This window comes from Panthera pardus, unplaced genomic scaffold (genome assembly GCF_024362965.1).
Source record: "Panthera pardus isolate Hobbes unplaced genomic scaffold, ASM2436296v1 HiC_scaffold_24, whole genome shotgun sequence".
Lineage (NCBI taxonomy): Eukaryota > Metazoa > Chordata > Mammalia > Carnivora > Felidae > Panthera > Panthera pardus.
The window spans coordinates 64,562,202-64,580,450 of NW_026526810.1; the positions used below are offsets into that span (position 1 = coordinate 64,562,202).

Consider the following 18,249-nt stretch of genomic DNA (forward strand, 5'->3'; position numbering starts at 1 on the left):
GCAAAATCAGGAATGAATGTAAGATCACTACAAACTCTATAATTAAAAGGATCATAAAAGAATATTATGAACAACTTTATACAACTTAGATGGAAAAGACAAATTCTTAGAAAGATACAAATTAGCAGAACTGACTCAAGAAGAAATAGAAGATCAGAATTGACCTATAAAAAGTACAGACGGAAATTAGTAATTGAAAATCTTACCAAATAAACAATCCAGTTCTGGGGCACCTCGGTGGCTCAGTCGGTTAAGTGTCTGACTCTTGATTTTGACTCAAGTCATGATCTCACAATTCGTGGGATCAAGCCCTGCTGTCAGTACAGACCCTACTTGGAATTCTCTCTCTCCCGCTCTCTCTGCCCTTCCCCTGCTTGCATGTACTCTCTTTCTCTCAAAGTAAATAAATAAACATTAAAAAGTACTTTTTAAAAGAAGAAGTCCAGTTCTAGATAGCCTCACTGATGAATTCTACTAATATTTAAGGAAGAAAAAATGCTGATCCTTCAGAATCTCTTTCTGAAAATAGTAGATCCAGAGAAACTTTCTAACTGATTTGATTATAAAGTAGCATTATCCAGATACCAAAGCAAGCCAAAGACATTAAAAGAAAGGCAACTATAGACCAATATTCAACATGAACACAGATGCAATATCCTAAATGCAATATTAGCAAACCAATCCAGCAAAATATAAAAATATTAAAAGGGTTGTGCTCACCATGTTCAACTGAGATTTATTTCTAGAATGCAAGTTTAGTTTAATAGCAGAAAATTGATTTATTTAGTACACTGTATTAGTGGAATAAAAGCTTTATGATCATCTCAATAGATAGGGGGGAAAAAAGCATTTTACAAAATCCAACTCCTATTCTCAATAAGAACTCTCACCAAACTAGGTAGAAGGAAATTATTTCAAAGTAACAAGGGATAATAAAACCTGTAACTAACATCTTATTTTGTGGTAAAAGACTGAATGTTTTTCCCTGAAGATTGAGAAAAAAGAAAGGATTTCTGCTTTTATCACTCTGTTTGAACATTATAGTGGAGATTTTAATCATTGCAATAATGCAAGAAAAAGAAATTGAAGTCATAACAATTGGAAATAGAGAAGTAGTACTACCTTTATTGGCAATTGACATCTTTGACCTCCTTTTTAGAAAATCATAAAAAATCTACAAAAAATTTTTAAAAACTAAAAGCAAGTGAACAACATTATAGGTTATAAATCAGTATACCAAAATCAATTGTATTGCCATATAGTATCCATGAACACTCTAAAATAAAATCAAGCAAACAATTCCATTCACAGTATCATCCAAAAGAATAAAATATTTAGGAATAGATTTTAAAAAAGAAATGCAAGACCTGTATACTGAAAACTACAAAAGTTCCTGAGAGGAAATAAATTTAAAATAAATGAAGAAATGTATCGTGTTTATGGATTGGACCACTCATAATTGTTAAGATGGCAGCTCTCCCCAAAATTTATACATGAATGCAAAGAATTTAGAAAAACCAAAACAATTTTGAAAGAACAAAGTTGAAATTTTTGTACTACCTGATTTCAAAACTTCCTTAAGATAAAGGTAGAGTATTTCAGACAGTGTGGTATTAGCATAAAGATAGACTTACAGATCAGTGGGACAGAATTGTGAATCCAGAAATAAACTTTCATTTTATGGTGAATTGATTTTTCCACAAAAGTCCCAAGACAATTCAATGGGGATATCTAATCTTTCCATCAAATGGTGCTAGGACAATTAGATATCCACATGGAGGAGGGGGAAAAAACCTTAAACAACTACCTCACACCACCCATAAAAATTAACCAAAATACGTTATAAATCTAAATATTAGAACCAAAACTATAGCATTTCTAAAAGAAAACATAGGATAAATTATTTGACCTTATTAGACAAAGATTCTTTAGCTATGACATCAGAAGCATGGTCCATAAAATTTAAAAAATGATAAATTGGACTTAGGCAAAATAAAAAATGCATGGTCTTCAAAGGACAGTGTTAAGAAAATGAAAAGGTCAGCTATAGATTAGGAGAAAATATTTGCAAATCACATTTTTTTTCCTTTTTTAAATTTAAATTTTAGTTGCAAATCACATTTCTGATAAAGGACTTGCATCCATAATCTGTAAGGAATCCTTACAACTCAGTAAGACAACTCAATTTAAAATGGTCAATAAATTTGACTAGACATTCACTAAAGAACATATATGAATGGCAGTTAAGCATACAAAAGATGCTCAACAGCATTAGTCATTAGGAAAAAGCAAAATAATATCACAATGAGATACCAGTACACTCCATTCTAGAGGTTGACTGTAGCAAGTGTTAGTGAAGATGTGGAAAAATTGGAACCTTATGCATTACTGTTGGGAATAGAAAACAGTACAGCTACTATGAAAAATATTTGGCTATTTCCTAAAAAATAAAACATACAGTTTACAATCCAGCAATTCTCTTCTTAAGGGTCTGTCCAAGAGAATTGGAAACATTTGACCATCCAAAGACTTGTACACAAATACTCAGAGCAGCATTATTCATCATTCAGAATAAGGAAAGATGTCTTAAATAAAAAACAAAATGTAGTAGTCATGAAGAAAATATTGATAAAGTTGACTACTTTAAAAGTAAGAATTTCTGTGTAGCAAAAGATTAAATGGGCAAGAATGGAAATGATATTTGTAAAACATGCGACCATCAAAAGGCTCAAATTAAAAAAATAAGCAGAACCCCTACAAATCAATTAGAAAAAGACAGCTCGCAGCTTTTTCTGCCCACTGGTCCTGTCCCTGTGCTTTAATAAAAATCACCTTTCTGCACCAAAGACGTCTTCAAGAATTCTTTCTTGGCCGTCAGCTCTGAACCCCATCATTTCAAAACCTCATCAACATTAGTAGAATTTTCTTGGGGTGCCTGAGTGGCTCAATCAGTTTAGTGTCAGACTCTGATTTTGGCTCAGGTTGTGATCTCACGGTTCTTGAGATCGAATCCTGCATTGAGCTCTGCTCTGAGTGTGGAGCCTGCTTAAGATATTCTCTCTCTCTCTCTCTCTCTGCTCCCCCCCTCTCCCCCTCCTCTGACCCTCTCCCTCTGGCCCTCTCCCCAACTTGTGCTCTCTCTCTCTCTCTCTCTCTCTCTCTCAAATAAACAGGGGCACCTGGGTGGCTCAGTCGATTAAACATCCGACTTCAGCTGATGTCATGATCTCACAGTTTGTGGGTTTGAGCCCCACATCAGGCTCTCTGCTATCAGTACAGAGCCTACTTCAGTCCTCCTCTCCCTCTGCCCCTCCCCCTCCCCCTTGCACTCTCTCTCTTCTTCTCAAAAATAAATAAACATTAAAAAAAGAAAGAAAAAGACAGCCCAATAGAAAAATTAGCAAAGATATGAAAGGCATCTTACAAAAGGGAATTTCAAATGTTCAGTAAAAAATATTATGTATGACAGGTCACATTACAAGAGAGCATGTGGAATGAGAGATATTGTCTGAGGCTATTTTTGGGAAATACAATCTGCCACCCCAATTGCATTGCTTTTTCTTGGCTTGGTCATTTTCTCCAGCCCCTACAAAAGGACCAGCTTTCTTTCTAGTTTCCTTCCTTCCATTCTCCCTTCTTTCCCTTTTTTTCTTTTTTCTTTTCTTTTTTTTTTTCTAGAAGTGAACTCCTTATTTGGCAAACTTCTGAATAAGTGAATCTTTGAAAAGGAGGGTTTGCCCTTGCACTGTTGGTGGGAATGCAAACTGGTGTAGCCACTCTGGAAAACAGTGTGGAGGTTCCTCAAAAAATTAAAAATAGACCTACCCTATGACCCAGCAGTAGCACTGCTAGGAATTTACCCAAGGGATACAGGAGTACTGATGCACAGGGGCACTTATACCCCAATGTTTATAGCAGCACTCTCAACAATAGCCAAATTGTGGAAAAAGCCTAAATGTCCATCAACTGATGAATGGATAAAGAAATTGTGGTTTATAGACACAATGGAGTACTATGTGGCAATGAGAAAGAATCAAATATGGCCTTTTGTAGCAACGTGGATGGAACTGGAGAGTGTGATGCTAAGTGAAATAAGCCATACAGAGAAAGACAGATACCGTATGTTTTCACTCTTATGTGGATCCTGAGAAACTTAACAGAAACCCATGGGGGAGGGGAAGGGAAAAAAAAAAAAAAAGAGGTTAGAGTGGGAGAGAGCCAAAGCATAAGAGACTCTTAAAAACTGAGAAGAAACTGAGGGTTGATGGGGGGTGGGAGGGAGGGGAGGGTGGGTGATGGGCATTGAAGAGGGCATCTTTTGGGATGAGCACTGGGTGTTGTATGGAAACCAATTTGACAATAAATTTCCTATAATAAAAAAAAAAAAAAGAAAAGGAGGGTTTGATTCTCAGTAAATGAAGCCAAAATCTAGGTACTCAGAACTAGTGGCCAGATAAGGGATTGAAGATGAAGGTACTGGGTTTAGATAGGGTGCTTGGAAATAGTTCTGTAATTCTAGCCTTTTCTATAACAGATAAAGAATCCTGTGAACAAGTTTCTGAAGTCAGTGAAGCACAGACTACAGATAGTGATGACATAGTGACACCAGTATCTCAGAAATGTCCTAAGGCGGTAAGTATGCTGGGGTAATCATCCTCGTGTGAATGTGAGCCAAGCTTATAAACAACGACATTGTGCTTAATGGCCACATATGTGAAATTATCCCATTTTTAATGAACTTGATGGGAAAATCAAGTTGTTTAGTTAAATTTGCATTGCGAAGGAGTGGAAGTTTCTTGAGACAGGCTCTGCTGAAAGGATCACTTTCTTGATTTGGTATAAATGGGGATTTTTTTTTCAATACTTCTCTCCTTTGTCTGGATCCCCTGCCTGTCTCCTTCATTGTGCGCTGATTCATCTCCAGCCTGAGTAATGCCCATTTCCGAAGTCCACCTAAGGAGAGCAGATGTACTTTGGGAGGTGGAAGCTAGAAAAGAAGAAAGGGTTCTTTGCGGGAAAGCCCAGAGAGATTCAGTTTCTGAAGTTTTTGACCCAAGTTTTAAAACTTGTAGATGCAATTTTTTTTTTTAATTTTTTCAACGTTTATTTATTTTTGAGAGAGAAACAGAGCATGAACGGGGGAGGGGCAGAGCGAGAAGGAGACACAGAATCTGAAGCAGTCTCCAGGCTCTGAGCTGTCAGCACAGAGCCCGGCATGGGGCTTGAACTCACAAACCATGAGGTCATGACCTGAGCTGAAGTTGGATGCTTAACCAACTGAGCCACCCAGGCACCCCTGTAATTGCAATTCTTTATTGAATATTTCAGCCTCAGATCACTTGTGGGACTAATTGGGGATATACACACACAAATATATGAGTAAATATTCATGGGTATATTCAACCATTATTGTATTAGAATCTTGTGTGGTTATAAGTGAGATAGGAAACAATCACTCTCTTGAGCCATTGGAATGCTCCCTGACACATGTGTGATCACTTAATAAATATGTGTTGAATGAGTGACTGAATGAAAGATTAAAATCTGATTGAGGATTATGAACTTCATTAGAAACAATATAAGTATAGTGTGACCTAAAATCAAGTGGTTAGATTATGTGATAGAAACTCCAAGGTTTGTGGGACACTTGGGTGGCCCAGTGGGTTAAGTGTCTGAATCTTGGTTTCGGCTCAGGTCATGATCTCATGGTTCGCTTGGGATTCTCTCTCTCCCTCTCTCTCTGCCCCACCCTGACTTGTGTGCACACGCTCTCTCTCTAAATAAATAAATAAACTTAAAAAAAACCTCTAAGGTTTGTAAGAATTCAGGAAAGGGATATCATTGCTGCTTTTGTAGAGGTCAGAAAACTCTTCCTTGAGAGTCAGAACTTGTACCCATGGTTTGCAGGCAACTAAAGGATATTGGTGTGGAGAGAAACAACTCAAAATCAGTAGACTTAAACAGTTGAGAAAGAAAATTTTAAGTATTTTCTTCTGAAGCTGTATCTGCCATATCTTTAACCATTACACAATCATATCTTGAGAAATACTTGTAAGATCAGACCAGGGAATGTTGCAACTGGACAGTGACTCCTTAGAGATCATAAAGGTGAAGAAGATGAATATGTCTAGTACAGAGGGCTGGTTAGCAGAAGAGGTGATCTCCAGTCAAAGTTTCTAAATTAAGCCACCTCTCAGATCAACCTTAAAAACTGGTCAGCAAGTTTTTTGAACTACATGTCAGACATACTACATTTAAAGTATTATTCAAGGGACGCATGGGTGGCTCAGTCAGTTAAGCATCTGACTCTTGGTTTCAACTCAGATCATTGTCTCATGGTTCGTGATTTCTAGCCCCGTGTCAGGCCCTGTGTTGACAGTGCAGAGCCTGCTCAGGATTCTCTCCACCCCCTCCCTCTTCCCCTCCCCACTTCTCTCTCTCTCAAAATAAATAAATAGACTTAAAAAAATAAAAAATGAAATATTATTCAAAATTAAAGGCTCCTAAATAAGATCTTATTAGAAAATCTTTGTGCACCCAAAAATGATTTGACAAGCTAAATATGAAAACTGAGCTTACTTAGCAAAAACTTAGTGTTATCATCAAATTAAATTTATAACACAGGCACATATAGTTGACCTTTGAATGATGTGGGGGTTAAGGACTCAACCCTCTGTGCAGTTGAGAATCCACGTACAACTTTTGACTTCCCCAAAACTTAACTACTAACAGCCTACTGTTGGCCAGAAGGCTTACCCATAACAAATAGTTGATCAACACATATTTTGTATGTCATATGTATTCTTATGATAAAGTAAGCTAGAGAAAAGAAAATGCCATTAAGGGGGACACCTGTGTGGCTCAGTTGGTTAAGCATCTGACTCTAGGTTTTGGCTCAGGCCATGATCTTACTGTTGGTGGGATAAACCCCCGAGGCTGGCCAGTATGTAGCCTGCTTGGGATTCTCTCTACCACCCCCCCCCTTCTCTTTGCCTCTCGCCCACTTGCAGTCTCTCTCTCTAAATAAATAAACTTAAAAAAAATCATAAGGAAGGGGCATTTCGGTGGCTCAGTCTGTTAAGCATTCAGCTCATGTCATGATCTCATGGCTCATGAGTTCAAGCCATGCATGGGGCACTGTGCTGTCAGTGCAGAGCCCGCTTCAGATCCTCTGTGCCCCTCTCTCTCTGCCCCTCCCCTTGCCTGTGCAAGTGCTCTTGTGTGCTCTCTTTCTTTCAAAAACAAATCAACGTTTAAAAAAAAAAGAAAAAATCATAAGAGAAAGTAAGGTTATAGTACTGCACTGTATTTATTGAAAAACATCCACATATAAGGGGACCCACGTCATTCAAACCTCTATTGTTTGAGGGTTGACTGTACAAAATCATTATTGTATTTCAGAATAGCTGGGCATAAAAGATCAAAGAGGTTGAATGACCAGAGATAATATTTGAGCTCTGTCACTTCTGTTTGGATTCAGCCAGGATAATGGAAGAAGCAAGAGAGTGTAGTGTTAAGAGCATGAAGATTTGATTCAGGCAAAAGTGGTCTAGATCCTGGCTCTGCTAACTTTGGAGGGGTTATTTAGCTTCTATTGAGCTTTCCTTATCTGGTAATATTAAGTATGCTTACCTTCTAGTGATGTGGCAAGATTTAAATAAGGTAATGTGTGATAAGGGCTTAATACAGTGCCCAAGACAAATTAAGTACTAAATGACAATAATGATGCTATTGATGATGATAATAGTCTATCCTCTTTGAAATATTCTAGTTCTCAAGGTCATGCTTCTGTGATCTGGTAGTGCCCCCCCCCCCCACCACACAAAAAGAACTAGACCATAAAGGGAGGGGATTGAAGCAGAGGGGTGTCATTTCCTTTCTGGCTCCCAGGTCAATTGAGTAGGTTGAAGAGTACAACTCAAAGAAGACCCTTCCAAGATGTCTTTCCCTTATACTGCTAAAAAGTGAAATGGTTACAATACTAAAGAATCTTTGCCTCTCCTTGAGTCCAGGATTAGGACAGTTCCTGTGTTCATAGGAGGTATGCAGGGCTGCTTCCCACGAGGCCCTGTCTGTTAATCAACACAGGGTTCCTAAAGGCCCTCTATACTTAACTTCTCTCTAAGAATCCCCAGGAAATGATCACAGCCCAAACCACATTCCTGGTCCCAGGAATCAATCTTCCACTATGAGTAGACCATAGAAAACGTTTCCATCTCCTTCTTAGTAGCTACTAACTAGAGGAGAACAATTATTTCCATTTGCTCTATGGCCTTAGGTTATGGTCTTTTATTTGCCATAGTGTGTATCAAGAATCTCAAAGTTTATTCTCTTTTGTTATACTCTTTTTTAAAAAAATGTTTATTTATTTACTTTTGAGAGAGAGAGAGCACACTCACATGAGCAGGGGAGGGACAGAGAGAGAGGGAGGCAGAGAGTCCCAAGCAAGCTCTGTGCTGTCAGCGCAGAGCCCGACATGGGACTCAAACCCACAAACTGTGAGATCATGACCTGAGCTGAAACCAAGATTTGGGTGCTTAACTGAGTGAGTCACTGAGGCACCCCTTTTTTTGCTTTCTTATGAATGACATCAAACATTATGTATTTTTCTTTCTTTAAACTTATTTTGAGATAATTAAAGATTTGTAAACAGTTGCCAAAAAAGGTACAGGGAGGTGCCATGAATCATTCACACAGGTTTTTGCATTTTTTTTCTTTTTTGTTACACAGTATTCAGAAATGTGCCATCAGTAACATTTTGGGAGTCCATCTATGTTGATATGTTGAGCTTTTTCTAGTTCTTTTCTCTTAACTGCTGATCAGTTTTAGTTAAGATAATACATGACCTTTTATTTAGACAGACCTCAGTGGGCAACACTGATAAACTTGATATTCATTAATTCACTAAAGCCGCACAACAGCCCTTTGGGTTGTTTACTCCTTCAACAAATCATTATGGAGTACCTGTCGTAGTACTTGGCAGGCTGTATGGACACAAAAAGGTGAATAAGACAGACTTGGTCTCTTCCCTCTTGAATCTTACATTCTATTGAGGGAAAACATATATAAATCAGTGAGCAACTAAGTAAGATACTTGTTGATTCTAAATACTATGAAGAAAATAAGTTGAGTAATAGTAATGGGAGAGGTTGAGTTAGGCATGTGTAAGGAAAGACTTCTCTGAGAAGGGGACATTTAAATTTTTTTATGTTTATTTATTTATTTTGAGACAGGGAGGGAGGGAGGGGTAGGGGCAGACAGAGAGAAAGAGAGAATCCCAAGTAGCCTACTTGCTGTCAGTGCAGAGCTTGATGCCTGGCTCGATCTCACCATCTGTGAGATCATGACGGGATCCGAAATCAAGAGTTGGACTCTTAACCAACGGAGCCATCCACATGCCTCTGAAGAGGGGACATTTAAACTGAAATTTGAAGATAGAGAAGGGAAGAGATGGAGGGAAATCATCTCAGGCAGAGGAACTGGCAAATGTAAAGACCCTGATGTAGAACAGTTTGGTTTATCTGAAGTGCTGGAAATCAAGAGGTTATATGTCAGTAAAACTGGGGGCAAAAAAGAAAAGGAAGAGGAGGAGGAGGAGAAAGAAAAGGAAGGTATGAAAGAAAATTCCTCTAGCCATACTTCAAATTTTTTTAATGTTTATTTATTTTTTGAGAGAGAGAGAGAGAGAGAGAGAGAGAGAGAGAGAATGGGGGAGGGGCAGAGAGAGAGAGGGAGACACAGAATCTGAAGCAGGCTCCAGGCTCCAAGCTGTCAGCACAGAGCCCAATGCAGGGCTCAAACCCACAAGCTGTGAGATCGTGACCCAAGCCGAAGTCAGACGTTTAACTGACTGAGCCACCCAGGCACCCTCCTCTAGCCAAACTTTTAAATGAGCCTTGAAAGGAACAAATGTTTGATGACCATACCTTGTCACTTGAATTTTTGTACAACCAGGTAATTAAAAGAGGGAAAAGAGAGGAAAAAAACTAATGTCACAGCAAACGTCTCTGTTCACATGTATCTTTGTGTATTTGGCAGATGTTTTTGTGAGATAGATTCCTGGAAGCAAAACTGCTGGTTTTAAAAGGAATGTGCACTTGAACTTTTGATGGATATCACTAAATTATCAGCCCCCAAATTATACCACTGTCACCCTATGGTCACCTTTTCTCACAGTGTTACCAACACTTCTCCTCAGCTTTCTCAGTTCCTGACTTTAATGGAATGAGAGTGTTTGTAAGGGAAGGAATCAAAAGTAATTTTGAAAAATTAAGATCCAGGTAGTGTGATGAAGTAACAAAACAAATTAAGAGTATGCTAGATGCTGGGACTACAGGGGTTGGTGAGGCAGACGTGTGTGGTCCTAGAACTTAGGTAGCTTAAAGTCTGTGAGGTGCTATCCCCAGAATTATAATATGATACAAATGTAACTTAAAATTTTCTAGTGTCCATATGAAAAGTGTGAAAAGAAACAAGTAAAATTAATAATATATTTTAGGGGCGCCTGGGTGGCTCACTTGGTTGATTGTCCGACTTTGGCTCCGGTCATGCTCTCACGGTTCATGAGTTCAAGCCCCACATCGGGTTCACTGCTCTCAGGGCAGAGCCTGCTTATCCTCTGTCCTCCTTGCTCTCTGCCCTTTCCCTGCTTGTGCACTCTCTCTCAAAAAAAAAATTATAATAATAATAATAATAAATAAATAAAACACTTAAAGTAATTTAATAAAAAAAGAATACATTTTCTTTAACCTAATATATCTAACGCATTATCATTTCAGGGCACCTAGGTGGCTCAGTCAGTTCAGCGTCTGACTTTGGCTCAGGTCACAATCTCAGGTTGTGAGTTCGAGCCCCATGTTGGGCTCTGTGCTGAAAGCTCAGAGCCTGGAGCCTGCTTCGGATTCTGTGTCTCCCTGCTCTCTCTGCCCCTCCCCTGCTCTGTCTCTCTCTCTCTCTCAAAAATAAACATACATTAAAAAAAATTAAAGCACTATCATTTCAATATGAAATTAATGCAAAACATTATTGAGACACCTTACAAAGTCTTCGAAATCCTGTGAATTTTACACTGACCACGCATCCCAATTCAGAGTAGCTATGTTTCAAGTGCTCAGTAGCCACCTGTGGCTAATGGCCATTGTGTCATAGAGCAGAATTGTGACACGATATTTTCCAAATGTAAGTTGATGTCCCCAGGCAATGAAATAAAAATAGAGGTTCCCAGCAAAAACAAACAAAAAACTGAGAAAGAATAAAATACAAAATAATAGTTTTCATTGCACTTATTAAGGTTAAAAATTGTTTCAGGAGACTTTTATTTCAATGATTTTTTTTTACACACACACATATGAATATGGATAGGCTGAGCTTTACAGTTTGAAAGTCACTGGTCTGGTGGTTGTTCATGTTTAACTATGAGGAAAAATGTTCATCTTGTTAGGCGTGGGAGGCTTTTTTTGGTAAGATGTTGCTGGGGATTCGGGTACTTATATGACTATGAACACCTATTTTTTTTTTTTTTCCAGATCTCAGTGTTTCCTAAAGTGTGTTCTTTGGAAAATTAAACCCAACCGTATCCAGGGAAAAACAAAAAGCAATTGTGTAGTCAAATACGTTTGGAAAAAACTATCTTTGTATCATCCTCTAAAAGTGTCCAGAAGCATCTTAGCATATTAAAGGCCATAGGTCAAGTTAAAGAATGCTGATAAGTTTGTTAATCTTGATTTTCCAAAATTTATTTTCTCACAGAACTATTCATTTATAAAATACCTATTCCTCAGACACACCTTTGAGAAGTTCTGCTTCATTATTTTTAAAGAAGTTTAACATTGATACAATTTTATTTTTTAAGTATTTATTTTGAAAGAGAGGGAGAGAGTGTGGGTGCCCATTAGTGTGAGTATGGGGAGGGGAGGGGCAGAGAGAGAAGGAGAGAGAGAATCCCAAGCAGTCTCTATGCTGTCAGCATGGAGCCTGATTTTGGGCTCGATCCCATGAACTGTGAGATCACTACCTGAGCCGAAATCAAGAGTTGGGCATTTAACTAGCTGAGCCAACCAGATGCCCCAAGTTCTGCTACATTTTTATTGAAACTGCAGGACATAGGGTTCTCAGCTTAACAATAATGTCAACAGTGGCATGGGAGAACTTTCTAGGGTAATGGTTCTGTATCTTGAATATGTTGATTACACACTTGTATATACGTATCAAAACTGTACACTTGGGGCATCTGGGTGACACAGTCAGTTAAGCATCTGATTCTAGATCTCGGCTTAGGTCATGATCTCAAAGTTTGTGAGTTCAGGCCCTACATCGGGCTCTGCACTGATGTTGTAGAGCCTGCTTGGGATTCTGTCTCTTTCTCTCTAACCCTTCCCTACTTGTGCTCTCTCTCTCTCTCTCTCTCAAAATAAATAAACTTAAAAAAATTTTTTTAAACAGTACACTTTAGGTTTTGTATTTTACTGTGTGTAAATTAAAATTATATGTAAATGTATAAAAGTGAAACATTGCCAGGAGCCACCCTAGATGGTGGTATATAAGAGTGGCTTTTATGCTTTTTTTTCATATTTGATTTATTTTTTAAATTTACATCCAAGTTAGTTAGCATATAGTGCAACAATGATTTCAGGAGTAGCTTCCTTAATGCCCCTTACCCATTTAGCCCATCCCCCCCCACAACCCCTCCCATAACCCTCAGTTTGTTCTCCATATCTTTGAGTCTCTTCTGTTTTGTCCCCCTCCCTGTTTTTATATTATTGTTGCTTCCCTTCCCTTGTGTTCATCTGTATCTTAAAGGCTTTTATGCTGTTTTAATCACAGACACTGTAAGAAACACATTTCTACTTTGTGCCCAGTCCGATCACATATACACAAAAGTTTTAAGAAACAAGGCTTACCTGTACCACTCTCATATTTTCTGTTCTATTCCATTCCATTCTATCTTATCTTATTCTTTCCTTTAAAAAAAATGCTAGGGGGGCTTGGATGGCTCTTGACGTCTGAGTCTTGATTTCAGCTCATGATCATGATCTCATGGTCATGATCTCATGGTTTGTGAGTTCAAGCCCTGAGTGGGGCTCCATGCTGACGGTGCAGAGCCTGCTTGAGAATACCCCTCTTTCCCTCTCTCTCTCTTCCCCTCTCCTGCTTACACTCTGTCTCTCTCTGTCTCTCAAATATGAATAAACGTTAAAAAAAAAAAGAACAAGGAAAGAAATATTGCCTTCTGAGCTTCCTTGGGGAAGGCCCAGAAGCTGCACTTCCTTCCTAAGAGAAAAGATGAGAGTGGGGGTAGATCTTTGGACACGAGGGCACTGGCCTGGCAACCTAGAGACAGGAGAGTTCTCACAGATGACGAGGGAGAACTGTGGCTGGTCCGGGCCATCCCGGGTCGACGTCTCACTAGTGTCATGACATGACTTGCGGCCACACCGTGGAAAGGGAGGACTTAACGTTGCCCTCGGCTTATTTCTTGAAACTAGAGAGATGTCAGCCCTGTACCTGGTGTCCCTAATGCAAAAATGGACACACGGACAATCAAAGGAGAGGACGGTGGCTGTGGCAGCAACTTTAAAGTAGGGCTGAAAGTACTGGCGTTACCGTGAGAGGTCACTGGTCTGACTGCCTGTTCCGGGGCATGTATTTGGTGGGCGCAGGCAGTTCTGGGCGGCAGCTTTACCGCAATTCTCAAGGCTATGTTAGATGGAATATGTCTGGGATGGAGTCTGAGAGAGTAACGTGTTACTTGGAGTGTGAACACTTGGAGCATCACTAACCTACAGGAAATACATGTCTTCCTTGTCAGAGGTCAGAGAAGATGTGCATCGAAATTGTCTCCCTGGCCTTCTACCCAGAGGCCGAAGTGATGAGTGATGAAAATGTGAAACAGGTGTATGTAGAGTACAAGTTCTACGACCTCCCCTTGTCAGAGACGGAGACTCCAGTATCCCTGAGGAAACCGAGGGCAGGAGAAGAGATCCACTTCCACTTCAGCAAAGGTGAGGCAGCCCCCGTGGTTGGCCAGGAAGGGGAGTCTGAGGGGCCAGAACTACTCTGCCCTTCCAATGGGGTGCATGCAACCGTTCTCTTTTCTCTCATTTATCAAAGTGATACGTGCATATAGGCTTACTAATTTTTTCGGTTTTTGTTATTTAAAAAATTTTTAAAAATATTTATTTATTTTGAAGTTGGGTGGGGTGGGGGGCAGATAGAGGAGAGAGAGAATTCCAAGCAGGCTCCATGCTGTCAGTGCAGAGCCTGACACGGGGCTTGAACTCATGGACCATGAGACCATAACTTGAGCCAAAATCAAGAGTTGGATGCTCTTGGGGCGCCTGGGTGGCTCAGTCGGTTAAGGGGCCGACTTTGGCTCAGGTCACAATCTCACGTTCTGTGAGTTCGAGCCCCGCGTCGGGCTCTGGGCTGATGGCTCAGATCCTGGAGCCTGCTTCCGGTTCTGTGTCTCCCTCTCTCTCTGCCCCTCCCCCGTTCATGCTCTGTCTCTCTCTGTCTCGAAATAAATAAATGTTAAAAAAAAATTAAAAAAAAAAAAAAAAAAAAAAAAAAAAAAAGAGTTGGATGCTCAACTAACTGAGCCACGCAGGTACCCCTTTTTATTATGTTTTTAAATATTTATTTTGAGAGAGAGAGAGGGCACAAGTGAGTGAGGGGCAGAGAGAGGACAGAGAGAATCCCATGAGGCACAGAGAGAGAGAGAGAGAAGCAGGGTTCAGGCTCACCAGAAGCGGGGGCTTGTGCTCATCTGAAGCAGGGCTCAAGCTCATGAACCATGAGATCATGACCTCATGAGATCATGAGCCAAAGTCAGATGCTTAATCAACTGAGCCACCCAGGCACCCCTTTTATTACTATTTTTAATCAAGTTTTCTATTAAAATTTTTTTAATGTTTATTTTTGAGAGAGAGCACAAGAGCGGGAGGGGCAGAGAGAGGGAGAGGGAGACACAGAATCTGAAGCAGTCTCCAAGCTCTGAGCTGTCAGCACAGAGCCCGACGCAGGGCTCGAACCCATGAACCTTGAGATCATGACCCAAGCTGAAGTCCGACGCTTAACTGACTGAGCCACCCAGGTGCCCCTTAAGTTTTCTATTTTAATTCCAGTATAGTTAACATACAGTGTTATATTAGTTTTAGGTGTACAGCACAGTGATTCAACAATTCTATACATTACTCTCAGTGCTCATCAGGATGGGTGTACTCTTAATCCCCTTCACTTGTTTCACTCATCCCCCCCCGCAACCCCGCACCTCCCCTCAGGTAACCATCAGTTTGTTTTTTATACTTAAGAGTCCGATTTTTTGGTTTGTCTCTGTTTTTTCCTTTGTTTTGCTTCTTAAATTCCACACATAAGTGAAATCACATGGTATTTGTATTTCTCTGACTGACATATTTGGCTTAGCATAATATTCTCTAGATCCATTCACAGTGGCTGCACCAGTTTGCATTCCCACCAACAGTGCACAAGGATTCCTTTTTCTCCACATCCTTGCCACCACTTGTTGTTTCTTGTGTTTTTTATTTTAGCCACTCCGAAAGGTATGAGGTGATATCTCACTGTGGTTCTTTTTTTAATGTTTGTTTATTTTTGAGAGAGAGGGAGAGAGAGCATGTGTGCTCGAGTGGAAGAGGGGCAGAGAGAGAAAGACAGAGGATCTGAAGCAGGCTCCACGGTGAAAGCAGAGAGCCCGACGTGGGGCTCGAACTCACAAACTGTGAGATCATGACCTGAGCCAAAGCCAGACACTTTACTCACTGAGCCACCCAGGTGCCCTCTCACTGTGGCTTTCATTCGCATTGATAATGAGTGATTTTGAGCATCTTTTCATGAGTCTGTTGACAATCTGTATCTCTGCTCTGGAGAAATGTTTGTCCGTGTCTTCGCATTTTTTAATTAGATTATTTGTTTTTTGGGTGTTGAGTTATATCGGTTCTTTATAAATTTCAGATACTAACCCTCTACCGGATATGTCATTTGCAAATGTTTTCTCCCATTCGGTAGGTTGCCTTTTAGTTTTGTGGATTATTTCCTTTGCTGTGCAGAGACTTTTTATTTTGATGTATTTCCAATAGCTAATTTTTAATTTTATTTCACTCGCCTTAAGAGACTCGATCTAGAAAAATGTCACTATGGCCGATGTCAGAGAAATTACTGCCTGTGCTCTCTTCTAGGATACTTAGTTTCAGGTCTCACATTTAGGTCCTTAATCCATTTTGAATTTGTTTTTGAGTATGATGTAAGAAAGTCCAGTTTCATTCTTTTGCATGTAGCCGTCCAGTTTTCCCAACACCATTTGTTGAAGAGACCGTCTTTTTTCCAATTGCATATTCTTGCCTCCTTTGTCAAAGATTAATCAACCATATAATCTTATGTTTGTTTCTGGGTTTTCTATTATGTTCCATTGATCTATATGTCTGTTTTGATGCCAGTACCATACTCATCTGATTACTATAGCTTTGTAGTATATCTTGACATCTAGGAGATTGTGATGCCTCCAGCTTTGTTTTTCTTTTTCAAGATCGTTATGCCTATTTGGGGTCTTTGTGGTTCCATACAAATTTTAGGGTTGTTTGTTCTACTTCTGTGAATAATGCTGTTGGTATTTTGATATGTATTGCATTAAATCTGTGGATTGCTTTGGGTAGTGTGGACATTTTAACAATATTTGTTCTTCCAGTCCATGAACATGGAATATTTTCCAATTCTTTCCATTTATTTGTGTGGTCTTCAATTATTTTCATCAATGTTTTATAGTTTTCAGAGTATAGGTCTTTCATCTCCTTGGTTAAACTTATTCCTAAGTATTTTATTATTTTTGGTGCAATTGTAAATGGGATTGCTTTCTTAATTTCTCTTTCTCTTGCTTCATTATTAATGGATAGACATGCAACAGATTTCTGCACATTGATTTTGTTTCCTGTGACCTTACTAAATTCATTTATCAATTCTAGTAAGTTTTTTGATGGAGTCTTTAGTGTTTTCTAGTTATGTATCATGTCATCTGCAAATAGTGAAAGGTTTACTTCTTCCTTATCAATTTGGATGCTTTTTACTCCTTTTTCTTGTCTGATTGCTGTGGCTAGGACTTCCAGTACTGTGTTGAATAAATGTGGTGGGAGTGGACATCCTTGTCTTGTTTCTGGTCTTAAAGGGAAAGCTCTCAGTTTTTCACCATTGAATATGATGTTAGCTGTGGGCTTTCCACATACAGCCTTTATTATGTTGAGGAATGTTCCCTCTAAACCTATTTTGTTGAGGGGTTTTATCATGAATGGATATTGTACTTTGTCAAATGCTTTTTCTGCATCTATTAAAATGATCATATGATCTTTATCCTTCTTTTATTGATGTGATATATCACATCGATTGATTTGCAAATATTGAACCACGCTGGTATCCTGGAAGTAAATCCCACTTGATGGTGGTGAGTGATTTTTTACATGTATTGTTGGATTTGGTTTGTCAATATTTTGTTGGGGATTTTTGCAATTATGCTTATCAGAGATATTGGCCTGTAGTTCTCTTTTTTGTAATGTTTTTATCTGGTTTTGGTATTGGGGTAATGCTGGCCTTGTGTAATAAGTTTTGAAGTTTTCCTTCCTCTTCTATTTTTTGGAATAGTTTGAGAAGAATAGGTATTAATTCTTCTTTAAATGTTTGGTAGAATTCACCTGTGAAGCCATCTTGACCTGAAGTTTTATTTGTTGGGAGTTTTTAAATTATTATTATTGATTCAATTTCATTGCTGGTAATCAGTTGTTTCAAATTTTCAAGTTCTTCTTGAATCAGTTTTGGGAACTTACGTTTCTAGGAATTTGTCCATTTCTTCTAGGTTGTCCAATTGGTTGGCATATAATCTTTCATAATATTCTCTTACAATCCTTTGTATTTCTGTGGTGTTGGTTATTTTTTCTCCTCTTTCACTTCTGATTTTGTTTATTTGAGTCTTTTTTTTATGAGTCTGGCTAACATTTATCAATTTTGTTCATCTTTTCAAAGAACCAGCTCTTGGTTTATTGATCCATTCTATTGGCTTTTTTAGTTTCTATTTCTTTAATTTCTGCTTTAATCTTTATTATTTTCTTGCTTCTACTGGTTTTGAATTTTGTTTGTTCTTCTCTTTCTAGCTCCTTTAGGTATAATGTTAGGGATTTTTTTATGTTTATTTATTTTTGAGAGAGAAAGAGAGAGCGTAAACAGGGTAGCCACAGAAAGAGAGAGAGAGAGAGA

General features: G+C 38.9%; 1 protein-coding gene and 1 long non-coding RNA gene across 7 annotated transcripts in view; one reads left to right on the plus strand and one right to left on the minus strand.

Moving 5' to 3' along the window:
* Positions 1 to 18,249, plus strand: part of RPGRIP1 (RPGR interacting protein 1) — an 89,120-nt gene that overhangs the window by 58,559 nt on the left and 12,312 nt on the right. For all 6 annotated transcript variants that reach the window (XM_019430580.2, XM_019430581.2, XM_019430583.2 and 3 more), the window contains 2 exons: positions 4,535 to 4,632; positions 13,808 to 14,000. In XM_019430580.2, coding sequence (XP_019286125.2) covers positions 4,535 to 4,632; positions 13,808 to 14,000 — 291 coding nt within the window. The remainder of the gene's footprint in view (positions 1 to 4,534; positions 4,633 to 13,807; positions 14,001 to 18,249) is intronic.
* Positions 4,713 to 10,656, minus strand: LOC109255757 (uncharacterized). Its single transcript, XR_002075339.2, has 2 exons — positions 10,518 to 10,656; positions 4,713 to 4,987 (listed from the first exon to the last, which is right to left on the minus strand). It is a non-coding gene; the product is annotated as an uncharacterized LOC109255757 (long non-coding RNA).